The sequence below is a fragment of the Salmo trutta genome, unplaced genomic scaffold, assembly GCF_901001165.1.
Source record: "Salmo trutta unplaced genomic scaffold, fSalTru1.1, whole genome shotgun sequence".
Lineage (NCBI taxonomy): Eukaryota > Metazoa > Chordata > Actinopteri > Salmoniformes > Salmonidae > Salmo > Salmo trutta.
The window spans coordinates 114,782-133,177 of NW_021822437.1; the positions used below are offsets into that span (position 1 = coordinate 114,782).

The following is an 18,396-nucleotide window of genomic DNA, read 5'->3' on the forward strand; positions in this document are numbered from 1 at the left end:
GGTTAGTTAGTCCCTCAGGTTAGTCCCTCAGGTTAGTTAGTCACTCAGGTTAGTTAGTCCCTCAGGTTAGTTAGACCCTCAGGTTAGTTAGTCCCTCAGGTTAGTTAGACCCTCAGGTTAGACCCTCAGGTTAGTTAGTCCCTCAGGTTAGTTAGTTCCTCAGGTTAGTTAGACCCTCAGGTTAGTTAGACCCTCAGGTTAGTCCCTCAGGTTAGTTAGTCCCTCAGGTTAGTCCCTCAGGTTAGACCCTCAGGTTAGTTAGTCCCTCAGGTTAGTTAGTCCCTCAGGTTAGTTAGTCCCTCAGGTTAGTTAGACCCTCAGGTTAGTTAGTCCCTCAGGTTAGTTAGACCCTCAGGTTAGTTAGACCCTCAGGTTAGTTAGTCCCTCAGGTTAGTTAGACCCTCAGGTTAGTTAGACCCTCAGGTTAGTTAGTCCCTCAGGTTAGTTAGATCCTCAGGTTAGTCCCTCAGTAGTCCTCAGGTGACCTCAGGTTCCCTCAGGTTAGTTAGTCCCTCAGGTTTAGACCCCTCAGGTTAGTAGACCCTCAGGTTAGTTAGTCCCTCAGGTTAGTTAGACCCTCAGGTTAGTTAGACCCTCAGGTTAGTTAGTCCCTCAGGTTAGTTAGACCTCAGGTTAGTTAGACCCTCAGGTTAGTTAGTCCCTCAGGTTAGTTAGACCCTCAGGTTAGTTAGACCCTCAGGTTAGTTAGTCCCTCAGGTTAGTTAGACCCTCAGGTTAGTTAGTCCCTCAGGTTAGTTAGTCCCTCAGGTTAGACCCTCAGGTTAGTTAGTCCCTCAGGTTAGTTAGTCCCTCAGGTTAGTTAGTCCCTCAGGTTAGTTAGTCCCTCAGGTTAGTTAGACCCTCAGGTTAGTTAGACCCTCAGGTTAGTTAGACCCTCAGGTTAGTTAGTCCCTCAGGTTAGTTAGACCCTCAGGTTAGACCCTCAGGTTAGTTAGTCCCTCAGGTTAGTTAGTCCCTCAGGTTAGTTAGACCCTCAGGTTAGTCCCTCAGGTTAGTTAGTCCCTCAGGTTAGTTAGTCCCTCAGGTTAGTTAGTCCCTCAGGTTAGTTAGTCCCTCAGGTTAGTTAGTCCCTCAGGTTAGTCCCTCAGGTTAGTTAGTCCCTCAGGTTAGTCCCTCAGGTTAGTTAGTCCCTCAGGTTAGTTAGTCCCTCAGGTTAGTTAGACCCTCAGGTTAGTTAGACCCTCAGGTTAGTTAGTCCCTCACGTTAGTTAGTCCCTCAGGTTAGTTAGACCCTCAGGTTAGTTAGACCCTCAGGTTAGTTAGTCCCTCAGGTTAGTTAGTCCCTCAGGTTAGTTAGTCCCTCAGGTTAGTTAGTCCCTCAGGTTAGACCCTCAGGTTAGTTAGTCCCTCAGGTTAATTAGTCCCTCACGTTAGTTAGTCCCTCAGGTTAGTTAGACCCTCAGGTTAGTTAGACCCTCAGGTTAGTTAGACCCTCAGGTTAGTTAGTCCCTCAGGTTAGTTAGACCCTCAGGTTAGTTAGTCCCTCAGGTTAGTTAGTCCCTCAGGTTAGTTAGTCCCTCAGGTTAGTTAGTCCCTCAGGTTAGTTAGACCCTCAGGTTAGACCCTCAGGTTAGTTAGTCCCTCAGGTTAGTTAGTCCCTTAGGTTAGTTAGTCCCTCAGGTTAGTTAGTCCCTCAGGTTAGTTAGTCCCTCAGGTTAGTTAGACCCTCAGGTTAGACACTTTCTCCTTCTGTTGCTGAAGGGCAATTCTACGGTAGATTCAGATTTCCACTTTAAAAATGTATAGCGAACAAAAAAAACATTGGTTTCAAAGTGTAACAAACCATCCAACTCTATGCACAAGTACAACTTTTAAACATGTCTACTGAACATTTCACAAAAACACATTTAGAGGAATAACTGGGCAGAAACTAAGTTTGCTAACAGAATAAAGCTGAGGGAGATTTGATTGTAATTCAGGAACCAAACTGTTCATCTGGAGTTATCCTAGTAAATGGGATCTTTTTAAATGTATTGTGTAAATTGTTCAAAGCAGTCATTTTTCATAGTTGTATGGTTTATTTTAACTTTGAAATCAATGGTTTATGTTTAGACTTGACCAGATCCTAACTCTCCTCTGTCCCCCCACAGCCCAGAGTTCACCTTGTCCCTGAACAGCTCAGATCCTAACTCTCCTCTGTCCCCCCCACAGCCCAGAGTTCACCTTGTCCCTGAACAGCTCAGATCCTAACTCTCCTCTGTCCCCCCCACAGCCCAGAGTTCACCTTGTCCCTGAACGGCTCAGATCCTAACTCTCCTCTGTCCCCCCCCACAGCCCAGAGTTCACCTTGTCCCTGAACAGCTCAGATCCTAACTCTCCTCTGTCCCCCCCCCACAGCCCAGAGTTCACCTTGTCCCTGAACAGCTCAGATCCTAACTCTCCTCTGTCCCCCCACAGCCCAGACGCAGAGTTCACCTTGTCCCTGAACAGCTCAGATCCTAACTCTCCTCTGTCCCCCCACAGCCCAGAGTTCACCTTGTCCCTGAACAGCTCAGATCCTAACTCTCCTCTGTCCCCCCACAGCCCAGACGCAGAGTTCACCTTGTCCCTGAACGGCTCAGATCTTCTCTCTGACTCTGGTCAGACTTTGTCTTCCTGTGGCATCGTCACTGGGGACCTGGTCTGTGTCATCCTGTGTCCATCTGTCGCTGTGCCCTCCGTCGCCGCTGCCCCCTCCGCTGCCCCTGCTTCCTCAGCCTGCCAGGCTGTTCCCTCAGGCTACCCTGCTCCCTCAGCCCGCCAGGCTGCCCCCTCCGCTGCCCCTGCTCCCTCAGCCCGCCAGGCTGTTCCCTCAGGCTACCCTGCCCCCTCCGCTGCCCCTGCTCCCTCAGCCTGCCAGGCTGTTCCCTCAGGCTACCCTGCTTCCTCCGCTGCCTTTGCCTCCTCAGCCCGCCAGGCACCCAGCAACAGCAGCAGTAGTAGTAGTAGTACTGGGCTGTACCAAGCTGTACACCCACCAGCCCAACGCTCCAGTGAGGTGAGCCTTTAACTCCTAACACCATTAGTATATTATATTACAGTAGTGTATATATAGTAGTAGTATATTACAATACAAGTATTCAGACCCTTTGACTTCTTCCACATTTTGTTACTTTACAGCCTTATTCTAAAATTGATTCAATCTACACACAATACCCCATAATGACATCACAATACCCCATAATGACATCACAATACCCCATAATGACATCACAATACCCCATAATGACATCACAATACCCCATAATGACAATGTGAAAACAGGTTTTTAGAATTTTTTGCAAATTTATAAAAAAAACAAAAAACAGATACCTTATTGATGTAAGTATTCAGACGCTTTGCTATGAGACTCAAAATTGAGCTCAGGTTTATCCTGTTACCATTGATCATCCTTGAGATGTTTCTACAACTTGATTGGAGTCCATCTGTGGTAAATTCAATTGATTGGACATGATTTGGAAAGTCACACACCTGTCTATATAAGGTCCCACAGTTGTCAGTTCATGTCAGAGCAAAAACCAAACCATGAGGTTGAAGGAATTGTCCGTAGAGCTCCGAGACAGGATTGTGTCGAGGCACAGATCTGGGGAAGGGTACCAAAAAATGTCTGCAGCATTGAATGTCCCCAAGAACACGGTGGCCTCCATTTTTAAATGGAACCACCAAGACCCTTCCTAGAGCTGGCCGCCCGGCCAAACTGAGCAATCTGGGGAGAAGGGCTTTGGTCAGGGAGGTGACCAAGAACCCGATGGTCACTCTGACAGAGCTACAGAGTTCCTCTGTGGAGATGGGAGAACCTTCCAGAAGGACAACCATCTCTGCAGCACTACACTAATCAGGCCTTTATGGTAGAGTGGCCAGACGGAAGCCACTCCCCAGTAAAAGGCACATGACAGCCCGCTTGGAGTTTGACAAAAGGCACCTAAAGGACTCTCAGAACATGAGAAACAAGATTCACTGGTCTGATGAAACCAAGATTGAACTCTTCGGCCTGAATGCCAAGCGTCACGTCTGGAGGAAACCTGGCACCATCCCTACGGTGAAGCATGGTGGTGGCAGCATCATGCTGTGGGGATGTTTTTCAGCGGTAGGGACTGGGAGACTAGTCAGGATCGAGGGAAAGATGAACGGAGCAAAGTACAGAGAGATCCTTGATGAAAACCTGCTCCAGAGCGCTCAGGACCTCAGACTGGGGCGAAGGTTCACCTTCCAACAAGACAACGACCCTATGGACACAGCCAAGACAACGCAGGAGTGGCTTCGGGACAAGTCTCTGAATGTCCTTGAGTGGTCCAGCCAGAGCCCGGACTTGAACCCGATCGAACATCTCTGGAGAGACCTGAAAATAGCTGTGCAGCGACGCTCCCCATCCAACCTGACAGAGCTTCAGAGGATCTGCAGAGAAGAATGGGAGAAACTCCCCAAATACAGGTGTGCCAAGCTTGTAGCTTCATACCCAAGAAGACTCAAGGCTGTAATCGCTGCCGAAGGTGCTTAAGCAAAGAACTGAATTAAGGGTTAATTAATATTTATGTCAATGTGATATTTCAGCTTTTTATAAATTTCTTAACCTGTTTTTGTTTTGTCATTATGGGGTATTGTGTGTAGATTGAGGGGGTATAAACAATTTAATCCATTTTAGAATAAGACTGTAACATAACAAAATGTGAATACTTTCTGAATTCACTGTGTGTGTATATGTATATAAAATGTGTAAATCATTAGATTTTTGCGGTAATTCAATTGTATTGTGAGTTTTTCTATAACTCTAATAGGATACTGCTGTTGACTTTCATCTCAGTATACCAGATAGTCACCATGGTGATTTGTGTTGTTGATCCAGGCCAGCAAGGGGGTGGAGCCTCAACAGGAAGTGGTCAGAGAGGAAGAGCAGGAAGAAGAGGCAGGCCGGTGGGTTTGGGAACCCATGCTGTGTGGGGAAGCAGAAGGAGGGAAGGTGCCCCATTCCCTGGAGGTCCTGTACCACCAGGCTCAGAGCAGCAGTACCTGTGATGCCCTGATGGTGGCAGTACATCTCCTGATGGTTGAGACCGGCTTCCTGTGTCAGGTATAAGGCTCTACGGGAGACTAGGGAGGGGGGGGGGGGGGAGAATCTCAATTCAATAACTCCTCGCATCCTCTCTGCTTCCTCCTCAAAACTCATTGGAGGAGAAGTTTCAGGTGGGAGGGACCTCTGGTTTTCTCATCCAATGGGTTTGAGGAGGAGGAGGCGAGGAGTTATTGAATTGAGATTCTCTCTGGGATTGCATCCCAAATGTCACCCTATTCCCTAAATAGTGCACTACTGTTGACCAGAGCCCTATTCCCTAAATAGTGTGTGTGCGCGTGCACGTGTGGTGTGTGTGTGCGTGCGTGCGTGCGTGTGTGTGTGTGTGTGTGTGTGTGTGTGTGTAGGGCTCTGAGGGACGTCCTGGTGAGATGCCAGCTGGGTGGAGGGCACCAGGAGGGCTGTACAGACTGCAGTATGCCCATCCTCTCTGTGTGTGTGTGTAGGGCTCTGAGGGACGTCCTGGTGAGATGCCAGCTGGGTGGAGGGCACCAGGAGGGCTGTACAGACTGCAGTATGCCCATCCTCTCTGTGAAGACAGCCTGGCCATGGTCCTAGCTGTATCCATGGGACCTATTCTGGTTATCAACGGTCAGTCTCACTGTTTCTCAAAGCTGTGGCTGGGTCCCAAATGGGATCCTATTCACTATATAGTTTATTACTTCTGACCAGGGACTATAGGGGGCCATCTGGAGGGACCATAGGGCTCTTTAGGGGGCCATCTGGAAGGGCTATATTGGGCCATCTGGAAGGGCTATAGGGGGCCATCTGGAAGGGCTATAGGGGGCCATCTGGAAGGACTATAGGGGGCCATCTGGAAGGGCTATATTGGGCCATCTGGAAGGGCTATATTGGGCCATCTGGAAGGGCTATATTGGGCCATCTGGAAGGACTATAGGGGGCCATCTGGAAGGGCTATAGGGGGCCATCTGGAAGGACTATAGGGGGCCATCTGGAAGGACTATAGGGGGCCATCTGGAGGGACCATAGGGCGCTATAGGGGGCCATCTGGAAGGACCGTAGGGGGCCATCTGGAAGGACCATAGGGGGCCATCTGGAAGGACCGTAGGGGGCCATCTGGAAGGACCGTAGGGGGCCATCTGGAAGGACCGTAGGGGGCCATCTGGAAGGACCGTAGGGGGCCATCTGGAAGGACCATAGGGGGCCATCTGGAAGGACCATAGTGCTCTATAGCTGGCCATCTGGAAGGGCCATCTGGAAGGACCATAGGGCACTATAGGTGGCCATCTGGAGGACCATAGGGGGCCATCTGGAAGGCCCATAGGGCTCTATAGGGGGCCATCTGGAAGGCCCATAGGGCTCTATAGGGGGCCATCTGGAAGGCCCATAGGGCTCTATAGGGGGCCATCTGGAAGGAGCATAGGGGGCCATCTGGAAGGACCATAGGGCTCTATAGGGGGCCATCTGGAAGGGCCATAGGGGGCCATCTGGAAGGGCCATAGGGGGCCATCTGGAAGGGCCATAGGGGGCCATCTGGAAGGACTATAGGGGGCCATCTGGAAGGGCTATAGGGCTCTATAGGGGGCCATCTGGAAGGGCTATAGGGGGCCATCTGGAAGGGCCATAGGGGGCCATCTGGAAGGCAGTCTCAGTGTTTTCCATAGCTATATGTTTAATCCATCTCTGCTTATCATTATTGACCTCATTGGTCTCCCCCCTGATTGATCGGTAAATTGCTCCCCACTGCAGCCACCCTGAAGGTGAACCAGCAGGTGGACACAGTGAGGAAACTGTCGCTGAAACCCTCCACCTATGTGACTGACCAGTGGACAGGTTAGTGTGTGTATCTTCTGTCTGTCCTGTTCCAGGTGATAGTGTCTGTCCTGTTCCAGGTGATAGTGTCTGTCCTGTCTGTCCTGTTCCAGGTGATAGTGTCTGTTCTGTCTGTCCTGTTCCAGGTAATAGTGTATGTTCTGTTCCAGGTGATAGTGTCTGTCCTGTTCCAGGTAATAGTGTATGTTCTGTTCCAGGTAATAGTGTATGTTCTGTTCCAGGTAATAGTGTCTGTTCTGTTCCAGGTGATAGTGTCTGTCCTGTTCCAGGTGATAGTGTCTGTCCTGTTCCAGGTGATAGTGTCTGTCCTGTTCCAGGTGATAGTGTCTGTCCTGTTCCAGGTGATAGTGTCTGTCCTGTTCCAGGTGATAGTGTCTGTCCTGTTCCAGGTGTGGTGTCTGTCCTGTTCCAGGTGATAGTGTCTGTCCTGTCTGTTCAGTTCCAGGTGATAGTGTCTGTCCTGTTCCAGGTAATAGTGTCTGTCCTGTTCCAGGTGATAGTGTCTGTCCTGTTCCAGGTGATAGTGTCTGTCCTGTTCCAGGTTATAGTGTCTGTCCTGTTCCAGGTGATAGTGTCTGTCCTGTTCCAGGTGTAGTGTCTGTCCTGTTCCAGGTAGGAGTGTCTGTCCTGTTCCAGGTGACAGTGTCTGTCCTGTTCCTGGTGATAGTCTCTGTCCTGTTCCAGGTGACAGTGTCTGTCCTGTTCCAGGTGGTAGTGTCTGTCCTGTTCCAGGTGATAGTGTCTGTCCTGTTCCAGGTAATAGTGTCTGTCCTGTTCCAGGTGATAGTGTCTGTCCTGTTCCAGGTGATAGTGTCTGTCCTGTTCCAGGTAATAGTGTCTGTCCTGTTCCAGGTGATAGTGTCTGTCCTGTTCCAGGTGATAGTGTCTGTCCTGTTCCAGGTGATAGTGTCTGTCCTGTTCCAGGTGATGGTGTCTGTCCTGTTCCAGGTGATAGTGTCTGTCCTGTCTGTCCTGTTCCAGGTAATAGTGTCTGTCCTGTTCCAGGTAGTAGTGTCTGTCCTGTTCCAGGTAATAGTGTCTGTCCTGTTCCAGGTAATAGTGTCTGTCCTGTTCCAGGTGAAAGTGTCTGTCCTGTTCCAGGTAATAGTGTCTGTCCTGTTCCAGGTAATAGTGTCTGTCCTGTTCCAGGTAATAGTGTCTGTCCTGTTCCAGGTGACAGTGCTGCGGCCGTCTACACAGAGCTGAGGAAGTTGTCCCGTGTCTTCAAAGACCAGCTGGTGTATCCTCTGATCGCTTCAGCCAGAGAAGGTACTGGGATGTAGATATGTAGTACTGTTATTAAATAAATAGTACTGGGATGTAGATATGTAGTACTGTTAAGTAATATATAGTACTGGGATGTAGATATATAGTACTGTTAAGTAATATATAGTACTGGGATGTAGATATATAGTACTGTTAAGTAATATATAGTACTGGGATGTAGATATATAGTACTGTTAAGTAATATATAGTACTGGGATGTAGATATGTAGTACTGTTATTAAATAAATAGTACTGGGATGTACATATGTAGTACTGTTATTAAATAAATAGCACTGGGATGTAGATATGTAGTACTGTTAAGTAATATATAGTACTGGGATGTAAATATGTAGTACTGTTATTAAATAAATAGCACTGGGATGTAGATATGTAGTACTGTTAAGTAATATATAGTACTGGGATGTAGATATGTAGTACTGTTATTAAATAAATAGTACTGGGAGGTAGATATGTAGTACTGTTATTAAATAAATAGCACTGGGATGTAGATATGTAGTACTGTTAAGTAATATATAGTACTGGGATGTAGATATGTAGTACTGTTATTAAATAAATAGTACTGGGAGGTAGATATGTAGTACTGTTATTAAATAAATAGTATCTCTCTGTATTGTGACTCTCTGTCTCCCCCTGGTGTCTGGTGGTGGTATAACAGCCATGGCCCTGCCAGCAGTGTTTGGCCTGCCAGTCCTTCCTCCAGAGCTGTTACTGAGGGTGCTGAGACTGCTGGATGTCTCCTCTCTCCTGGCCCTCTCCTCGGTCAACAGGCACCTCCACCAGACCACCACAGACCCGGCTCTCTGGAGACACCTCTACCGCCGAGACTTCAGGGGTAGGACGAACGCACACACACACACACACGGATATATTTCTAAACACACATAAAAGACAGGAGGTCTCTGGTCTGTCTGGAGGTCTCTGGTCTGTCTGGAGGTCTCTCTGGTCTGTCTGGAGGTCTCTCTGGTCTGTCTGGAGGTCTCTCTGGTCTGTCTAGAGGTCTCTGGTCTGTCTGGAGGTCTCTCTGGTCTGTCTGGAGGTCTCTCTGGTCTGTCTGGAGGTCTCTCTGGTCTGTCTGGAGGCCTCTGGTCTGTCTGGAGGTCTCTCTGGTCTATCTGGAGGTCTCTCTGGTCTGTCTGGAGGTCTCTCTGGTCTGTCTGGAGGCCTCTCTGGTCTGTCTGGAGGCCTCTCTGGTCTGTCTGGAGGTCTCTCTGGTCTGTCTGGAGGTCTCTCTGGTCTGTCTGGAGGCCTCTCTGGTCTGTCTGGAGGTTTCTCTGGCCTGTCTGGAGGCCTCTGGTCTGTCTGGAGGTCTCTCTGGTCTGTCTGGAGGTCTCTCTGGAGGTCTCTCTGGTCTGTCTGGAGGTCTCTCTGGTCTGTCTGGAGGTCTCTCTGGTCTGTCTGGAGGTCTCTGGTCTGTCTGGAGGTCTCTCTGGTCTGTCTGGAGGCCTCTCTGGTCTGTCTGGAGGCCTCTCTGGCCTGTCTGGAGGTCTCTCTGGCCTGTCTGGAGGCCTCTGGTCTGTCTGGAGGTCTCTCTGGTCTGTCTGGAGGTCTCTCTGGTCTGTCTGGAGGTCTCTCTGGTCTGTCTGGAGGTCTCTCTGGTCTGTCTGGAGGTCTCTCTGGTCTGTCTGGAGGTCTCTCTGGTCTGTCTGGAGGTCTCTCTGGTCTGTCTGGAGGTCTCTCTGGTCTGTCTGGAGGTCTCTCTGGTCTGTCTGGAGGTCTCTCTGGTCTGTCTGGAGGCCTCTGGTCTGTCTGGAGGTCTCTCTGGTCTATCTGGAGGCCTCTGGTCTGTCTGGAGGTCTCTCTGGAGGTCTCTCTGGTCTGTCTGGAGGTCTCTCTGGTCAGTCTTGAGGTCTCTCTGGTCTGTCTGGAGGTCTCTGGTCTGTCTGGAGGCCTCTCTGGTCTGTCTGGAGGTCTGTCTGGAGGTCTCTCTGGTCTGTCTGGAGGTCTGTCTGGAGGTCTGTCTGGAGGTCTCTCTGGTCTGTCTGGAGGCCTCTCTGGTCTGTCTGGAGGTCTCTCTGGCCTGTCTGGAGGTCTCTCTGGCCTGTCTGGAGGTCTCTCTGGTCTGTCTGGAGGCCTCTCTGGTCTGTCTGGAGGTCTCTCTGGCCTGTCTGGAGGTCTCTCTGGCCTGTCTGGAGGTCTCTCTGGTCTGTCTGGAGGTCTCTCTGGTCTGTCTGGAGGTCTCTCTGGTCTGTCTGGAGGTCTCTCTGGTCTGTCTGGAGGCCTCTCTGGTCTGTCTGGAGGCCTCTCTGGCCTGTCTGGAGGTCTCTCTGGTCTGTCTGGAGGTCTCTGGTCTGTCTGGAGGCCTCTGGTCTATCTGGAGGCCTCTCTGGTCTATCTGGAGGCCTCTGGTCAGTCTTGAGGTCTCTCTGGTCTGTCTGGAGGTCTCTGGTCTGTCTGGAGGCCTCTCTGGTCTGTCTGGAGGTCTGTCTGGAGGTCTCTCTGGTCTGTCTGGAGGTCTGTCTGGAGGTCTGTCTGGAGGTCTCTCTGGTCTGTCTGGAGGCCTCTCTGGTCTGTCTGGAGGTCTCTCTGGCCTGTCTGGAGGTCTCTCTGGCCTGTCTGGAGGTCTCTCTGGTCTGTCTGGAGGCCTCTCTGGTCTGTCTGGAGGTCTCTCTGGCCTGTCTGGAGGTCTCTCTGGCCTGTCTGGAGGTCTCTCTGGTCTGTCTGGAGGTCTCTCTGGTCTGTCTGGAGGTCTCTCTGGTCTGTCTGGAGGTCTCTCTGGTCTGTCTGGAGGCCTCTCTGGTCTGTCTGGAGGCCTCTCTGGCCTGTCTGGAGGTCTCTCTGGTCTGTCTGGAGGTCTCTGGTCTGTCTGGAGGCCTCTGGTCTATCTGGAGGCCTCTCTGGTCTATCTGGAGGCCTCTGGCCTGTCTGGAGGTCTCTCTGGTCTGTCTGGAGGTCTCTCTGGTCTCTCTGGAGGTCTCTGGTCTATCTGGGTAAGAGTGTCTGTTAAAAACTTCTTGCGCATATCATCCCGTTAGCGGGATCATTTTCCAGCGAAAACTCCTAGCGACATTAGCATAACGAAATTCAATATTTTTTTTTTTTCAAATATAGGGCTGTCTCATATCGTTTTATAGATACACCTCTCTTGAATCGACCCTTGTCGTCCGATTTCAAAAAGGTTTTACAGGAAAAGCACAATATTAGATTATGTTAGAGGAGTACATGGTAAAAGTTGCATCATATCAATTTTCCAACCAAGCACATGCATCACATATAACCAAAAAACAGCTAAATGCAGCACTAACCTTTTACAAACTTCATCAGATGACACACCTAGGACATCATGTTACACACAGCATGCAATCTTTTGTTCAATAAAGGTCATATTTCTATATAAAAACAGCATTTTACATCGGCACCTGACGTTGACTAACTATTTTCCCATAAAATGCGTCCCGGGAAACAGTGCTACAATTTTATAAATTACTATTCGAAAACATTTTTTTTTTTTTATATTGTCAATCTAAGATTTATAGATGAATATCTCTTGAAAACACCCGTCATAACAGATTTTAAATTAACTTTACAGGGTAATCACACTTTGAGATAAAAGGGGATGCGATACCCAGAAAGCCTAGCTCCTCGCCATCTTGGAACAATCGCACATCACATCTGATCTTGTATAATATTGCCAATAATCCCTCACCTTTAGTTGTCTTCATCAGAAAGCACTTCCCGATATCCCAGGTCCATGACAAATGTATTTTCGGTCCATCCTTTATGTTCCATTAGCTTGCTGTTGTTAGCGCGTCAGAAGGCTGTAACCAAATGTTGATCCGTGCGCGGCACTTGGCTAACGAAAAATGACTGTTTTCCCTCAGTTAGGTTCGTTCAAACATGTCAAACGTTGTATAACATTAATCTTCAGGGCCTGTTTCAACAAGAGAGCCAATCAGATTCGAGTGGGACGATTTCATTGTGTTTCAAAACGTTTCCAAAGGTGGGGGCAGACACGGCCGCCGACGTCACAATGCTGATGGCCCTCCTACTGTGACCAATTGCCACATCGTCTCCTTCACTGAGTTTCGACCGTAGAACCCTCAAAACACTTTGTAAAGACTGGGGACATCTAGTGGACGCACTGGAAAGTGCTCAATTATCATTTTGTCACGTTGTAAATTATAGGGAAGGCTGTGAAGTCGAGTCCACAATTCAGAATCCCACTTCCTAGTTCAATCGGTCTCGGGGTTTTGACTGCCATACGAGTTCTGTTATACTCACAGACACCATTCAAACAGTTTCAGAAACTTTAGGGTGTTTTCTATCCATATAAAATAAGTATATGCATGTCCTAGCTTCTGAGTTTGATTAGTAGGCCGTTGAAAATGGGAACGAATTTTTTCCAAAATGCGCTGTGGCGCCCCCATTGGTAGGGTACTCGCTAGAGGTTAAATGACTGAAATGTAAAGAGAAATGGATGTTATGCCACCATATGTAGCTTCACTCAAATGGGGTTTTATGATTCATTGACAGTCTGATTCCACACGTCAGAGCAGAGCCAGAACTGTTCTCCTGAGACCTGTCTGTCTGTATTAAAGATATGTTTAGTTTCTCCACGTCAGAGGACTGTTCTCCTGAGACGTGTCTGTCTGTATTAAAGATATGTTTAGTTTCTCCACGTCAGAGGACTGTTCTCCTGAGACGTGTCTGTCTGTATTAAAGATATGTTTAGTTTCTCCACGTCAGAGCAGAGCCAGGACTGTTCTCCTGAGACGTGTCTGTCTGTATTAAAGATATGTTTAGTTTCTAGACGTCAGAGGACTGTTCTCCTGAGACCTGTCTGTCTGTATTAAAGATATGTTTAGTTTCTCCACGTCAGAGCAGAGCCAGGACTGTTCTCCTGAGACGTGTCTGTCTGTATTAAAGATATGTTTAGTTTCTCCACATCAGAGGACTGTTCTCCTGAGACCTGTCTGTCTGTATTAAAGATATGTTTAGTTTCTCCACGTCAGAGCAGAGCCAGGACTGTTCTCCTGAGACGTGTCTGTCTGTATTAAAGATATGTTTAGTTTCTCCACGTCAGAGGACTGTTCTCCTGAGACCTGTCTGTCTGTATTAAAGATATGTTTAGTTTCTAGACGTCAGAGCAGAGCCAGGACTGTTCTCCTGAGACGTGTCTGTCTGTATTAAAGATATGTTTAGTTTCTTCACGTCAGAGCAGAGCCAGGACTGTTCTCCTGAGACGTGTCTGTCTGTATTAAAGATATGTTTAGTTTCTCCACGTCAGAGGACTGTTCTCCTGAGACGTGTCTGTCTGTATTAAAGATATGTTTAGTTTCTAGACGTCAGAGCAGAGCCAGGACTGTTCTCCTGAGACGTGTCTGTCTGTATTAAAGATATGTTTAGTTTCTCCACGTCAGAGGACTGTTCTCCTGAGACCTGTCTGTCTGTATTAAAGATATGTTTAGTTTCTCCACGTCAGAGCAGAGCCAGGACTGTTCTCCTGAGACGTGTCTGTCTGTATTAAAGATATGTTTAGTTTCTCCACGTCAGAGGACTGTTCTCCTGAGACCTGTCTGTCTGTATTAAAGATATGTTTAGTTTCTAGACGTCAGAGCAGAGCCAGGACTGTTCTCCTGAGACGTGTCTGTCTGTATTAAAGATATGTTTAGTTTCTTCACGTCAGAGCAGAGCCAGGACTGTTTTCCTGAGACGTGTCTGTCTGTATTAAAGATATGTTTAGTTATTGAGTGTATATTGTGTGATGGAGATTTGTTATTTGACTGTTGCAGACTGCCAAGACCACAGCCGAGACAGAGACACTCAGTGGAAAGAGGTGAGTCAGGTCCTAGTGTGCTATATATATATATATATATTAACTATGCTCTTTAAACACATGTCTTTTTCCAGCCCTGGTTTAAAAGGGTTTGGTGTCTCAGCTGTATTTATTGTGTTGCTCATCATCCCTGGAATCAACCCCACAGATGGTAAGTCTCTGTTCATTAGTGACCTGCTTTTAGAAATCAATAAAACTACAATCTGACTTTATTATTAAAACCCCAGCTACAATCTGACGTTAATAAAACCCCAGCTACAATCTGACGTTAATAAAACCCCAGCTACAATCTGACGTTAATAAAACCCCAGCTACAATCTGACTTTATTAATAAAACCCCAGCTACAATCTGACGTTAATAAAACCCCAGCTACAATCTGACGTTAATAAAACCCCAGCTACAATCTGACGTTAATAAACCCCCAGCTACAATCTGACGTTAATAATAAAACCCCAGCTACAATCTGACGTTAATAATAAAACCCCAGCTACAATCTGACTTTATTAATAAAACCCCAGCTACAATCTGACGTTAATAAACCCCCAGCTACAATCTGACGTTAATAAAACCCCAGCTACAATCTGACGTTAATAAAACCCCAGCTACAATCTGACGTTAATAAAACCCCAGCTACAATCTGACGTTAATAAAACCCCAGCTACAATCTGACGTTAATAAAACCCCAGCTACAATCTGACGTTAATAAAACCCCAGCTACAATCTGACGTTAATAAAACCCCAGCTACAATCTGACGTTATTAATAAAACCCCAGCTACAATCTGACGTTAATAAAACCCCAGCTACAATCTGACGTTAATAAAACCCCGGCTACAATCTGACGTTAATAAAACCCCAGCTACAATCTGACGTTAATAATAAAACCCCAGCTACAATCTGACGTTAATAATAAAACCCCAGCTACAATCTGACGTTAATAAAACCCCAGCTACAATCTGACGTTAATAAAACCCCAGCTACAATCTGACGTTAATAAAACCCCGGCTACAATCTGACATTAATAAAACCCCAGCTATCTGGTCTAAAGTAGTGCACTATATAGGGAATAGGGCTCTGGTCTATAGTAGTGTACTATATAGGGAATAGGACTCTGGTCTATAGTAGTGTACTATATAGGGAATAGGGCTCTGGTCTATAGTAGTACCACTATATAGGGAATAGGGCTCTGGTCTATAGTAGTGCACTATATAGGGAATAGGGCTCTGGTCTATAGTAGTACCACTATATAGGGAATAGGGCTCTGGTCTATAGTAGTGCACTATATAGGGAATAGGGCCCTGGTCTATAGTAGTGTACTGTATAGGGAATAGGGCTCTGGTCTAAAGTAGTACCACTATATAGGGAATAGGGCTCTGGTCTATAGTAGTGTACTATATAGGGAATAGGGCTCTGGTCTAAAGTAGTACCACTATATAGGGAATAGGGCTCTGGTCTATAGTAGTACCACTATATAGGGAATAGGGCTCTGGTCTATAGTAGTACCACTATATAGGGAATAGGGCTCTGGTCTATAGTAGTGCACTATATAGGGAATAGGGCTCCGTTTAGGACTCAGCCACTGTCTAACTCTCTGGTACCATTTAGGACTCAGCCACTGTCTAACTCTCTGGTACCATTTAGGACTCAGCCACTGTCTAACTCTCTGGTTTCATTTAGGACTCAGCCACTGTCTAACTCTCTGGTACCGTTTTAATTTCAGCTCTACAAGAAGAAGTACAGGTGGAGGAGAGAGGCAGCCAGTTACCCCCGCCACATGCCCCGCTACCACCCTGTCCCCCCACCCCTCTACCCCCTCCACCCCCTTCCCAACAACCCCTTCCCCTTCTACCCGCCTGGCATCATCGGTGGGGAGTACGACCAGAGACCTGGCATCCCCGGTGGTATTCTGCCCCGCCCCCGCTACGACCCTATTGGTCCGCTCCCAGGTCACGATCCCACAGCAGGAGGGCTGATTGGACGAAGGGGGCTGAGACCTGCTGGGAACCGGCCGGCTGACATCAGAAGAGGGTTCATTTGACCCCACTCCCCACCCTGACCAGTGACCTCTAGTGGTGGTGTAGGAGTATGACCACCACACAGAGAAGCTTAAATAAAACAGAGATGAACGCTAACCCCCATCCAGCCTGCTTATTATCACCCAAACCTCATCCAGGTGTTTTTTTATAAACCTTATCCCTGATCCAGAATCAGCTTTAATAGCTCATGTTCTTCTGTGTGTGTGTGTGTGTGTGTGTGTGTGTGTGTGTGTGTGTGTGTGTGTGTTTAGTAAGTGATGAGGTAACCTCATACTGATCTGCTATCTTCATTAGATCGCTCTGTTGTTGCAGAGAATGTTGCTGCACAGCAGGAAATGCAAACTTCTAAAAAGTTTTCCTGTTGAGAAACCGGTCAAATTTAAAGATGGCGGATCTGTAGGGGTGCCTGGGGGGATTGAGGTAGCAGATCTGTAGGGGTGCCTGGGGGGATTGAGGTAGCAGTTCTGTAGGGGTGCCTGGGGGGATTGAGGTAGCAGATCTGTAGGGGTGCCTGGGGGGATTGAGGTAGCAGATCTGTAGGGGTGCCTGGGGGGATTGAGGTAGCAGATCTGTAGGGGTGCCTGGGGGGATTGAGGTAGCAGATCTGTAGGGGTGCCTGGGGGATTGAGGTAGCAGATCTGTAGGGGCGCCTGGGGGGATTGAGGTAGCAGATCTGTAGGGGTGCCTGGGGGATTGAGGTAGCAGATCTGTAGGGGTGCCTGGGGGATTGAGGTGGCCGTTTCTATCTTCCACCATTCACTATGAAGACATTTTGTAGAGCACTTGTTTCCCCGCAGACTAAAAGCTTTAAATAAAATGAGAAATGGGAATCGACTGGTTTTTAGCTGTGGTCATATTTGAGCCCTCAGTGTCTCTCTGAAAACCAGACTGTTCAGGGACGATTCAATAGTCATGTACACTGAACTAAAATATAAAACGCAACATGTAAAGTGTTGGTCTCTATGTTTTATGAGCTGAAATAAAAGATCCCAGAAATGTTCCATACACACAAAAAAAACGTATTTCTCTAAAATGTTTGTGCACAACTTTGTTTACATCCTTGTTGGTGAGCGTTTCTCTTTTGCCAAGATAATCCATCCATCTGACAGGTGAGGCATATCAAGAAGCTGATTAAACAGCGTGATCATTACACAGGTGCACCTTGTGCTGTGGACAATAAAAGGCCACTCTAAAATGTGCAGTTTTGTCACACAACACAATGCCACAGATGTGTCAAGTTTTGAGGGAGAATGCACTTGGCATGCTGACTACAGGAATGTCCACCAGAGCTGTTGAATGTTCATTTCTCTACCATAAGCCACCTCCAAAGTCGTTTTTGAGAATTTGGAAGTAAGTACAACCGGCCTCACAGACCACGTGCGCATGGCGTTGTGTTGATGAGCGGTTTGCTGATGTGAACAGAGTGCCCCATGGTGGCGGTGGGGTTATGGTATGGGGCAGGCATAAACTACGGACAACGGACACAATTGCATTTTATCGATGGCAATTTCAACGCACAAAGATACCGTGATGAGATCCTGAGGCGCCTTGTTGTGGCATTCATCTTCCGCGATTCAGCATGATAATGAACGGCCCCAAGTCGCAAGGATCTGTACACAATTCCTGGAAACTGAAAATATCCCAGTTCTTCCATGGCCTGCGTACTCACTAGACGTCACCCATTGAGCATGTTTGGGATGCTCTGGATTAACGTGTACAACAGCGTGTTCCAGTTCCCGCAAATATCCAACAACTTCACACAGCCGTCGAAGAGGAGGTGGGGACAACATCCAAACAGGACCACCAATCAACAGCCTGATCAACTCGATGTGAAGGAGATGTGTTACGCTGCATGAGACAAATAGTGGTCACACCCAGTGGCGGCCTGACATTCAGGGCAGGTGGGGCAGAGCCCCGCATTTTTACCAAAAATAAATAAATACAATTTGAGGGGGGGGGGGGGCTTGCCTGTTTTGCATGTTATTTTGGCATTAATACATGTCACATATCAGTTTGCAAACAATGTAAAAAATAATATAAATCATTGAGTTGATAAAGCCACATACAAACATGGTCTCTTTGTTGTTTTCTTGAGTAAAGGCAGCTCTGAAATGCAGGCGTTTCAGCCTAGCTCAGTGCTTTCTGTGGTGGTGGGGCGAGCCAGCAGAAAATACGGAGCGTTGCGCCGAGATTGGCTAAGTGTTCTGTCACTCACGGGGACTTTACGTCACTGCCAAGTGTAAGAGGAGAACTTGAACATTCTAGCCCCTTCGGGTGCTGCCATAGAGTTACATTAGAAGTGCCCCATCCAAGAACGCTCAAGGTCGTCGGCCACAGATACAAAAATGACGTCAAATCACGTTAAAATGTACAGTATAGCTTTGATTGGACTGATCATGTCAACTTCATACTTTCACAATCTTAGTTAGCATGCTAGCT

At 47.7% G+C, this 18,396-nt stretch overlaps 1 protein-coding gene across 1 annotated transcript in view; it reads left to right on the forward strand.

Annotated features, from left to right (window-relative positions):
• The window catches only part of fbxo7 (F-box protein 7), a 30,094-nt gene extending 14,041 nt beyond the window's left edge, over positions 1-16,053 (forward strand). The window contains 8 exon segments of the mRNA XM_029743889.1: positions 2,545-2,998; positions 4,844-5,068; positions 5,416-5,659; positions 6,779-6,862; positions 8,036-8,131; positions 8,805-8,981; positions 13,879-13,922; positions 15,642-16,053. Of these exon segments, the coding sequence (XP_029599749.1) occupies positions 2,545-2,998; positions 4,844-5,068; positions 5,416-5,659; positions 6,779-6,862; positions 8,036-8,131; positions 8,805-8,981; positions 13,879-13,922; positions 15,642-15,959 (1,642 nt within the window). The 3' untranslated portion in view covers positions 15,960-16,053.
• Positions 16,054-18,396: the final 2,343 nt, after the last annotated feature.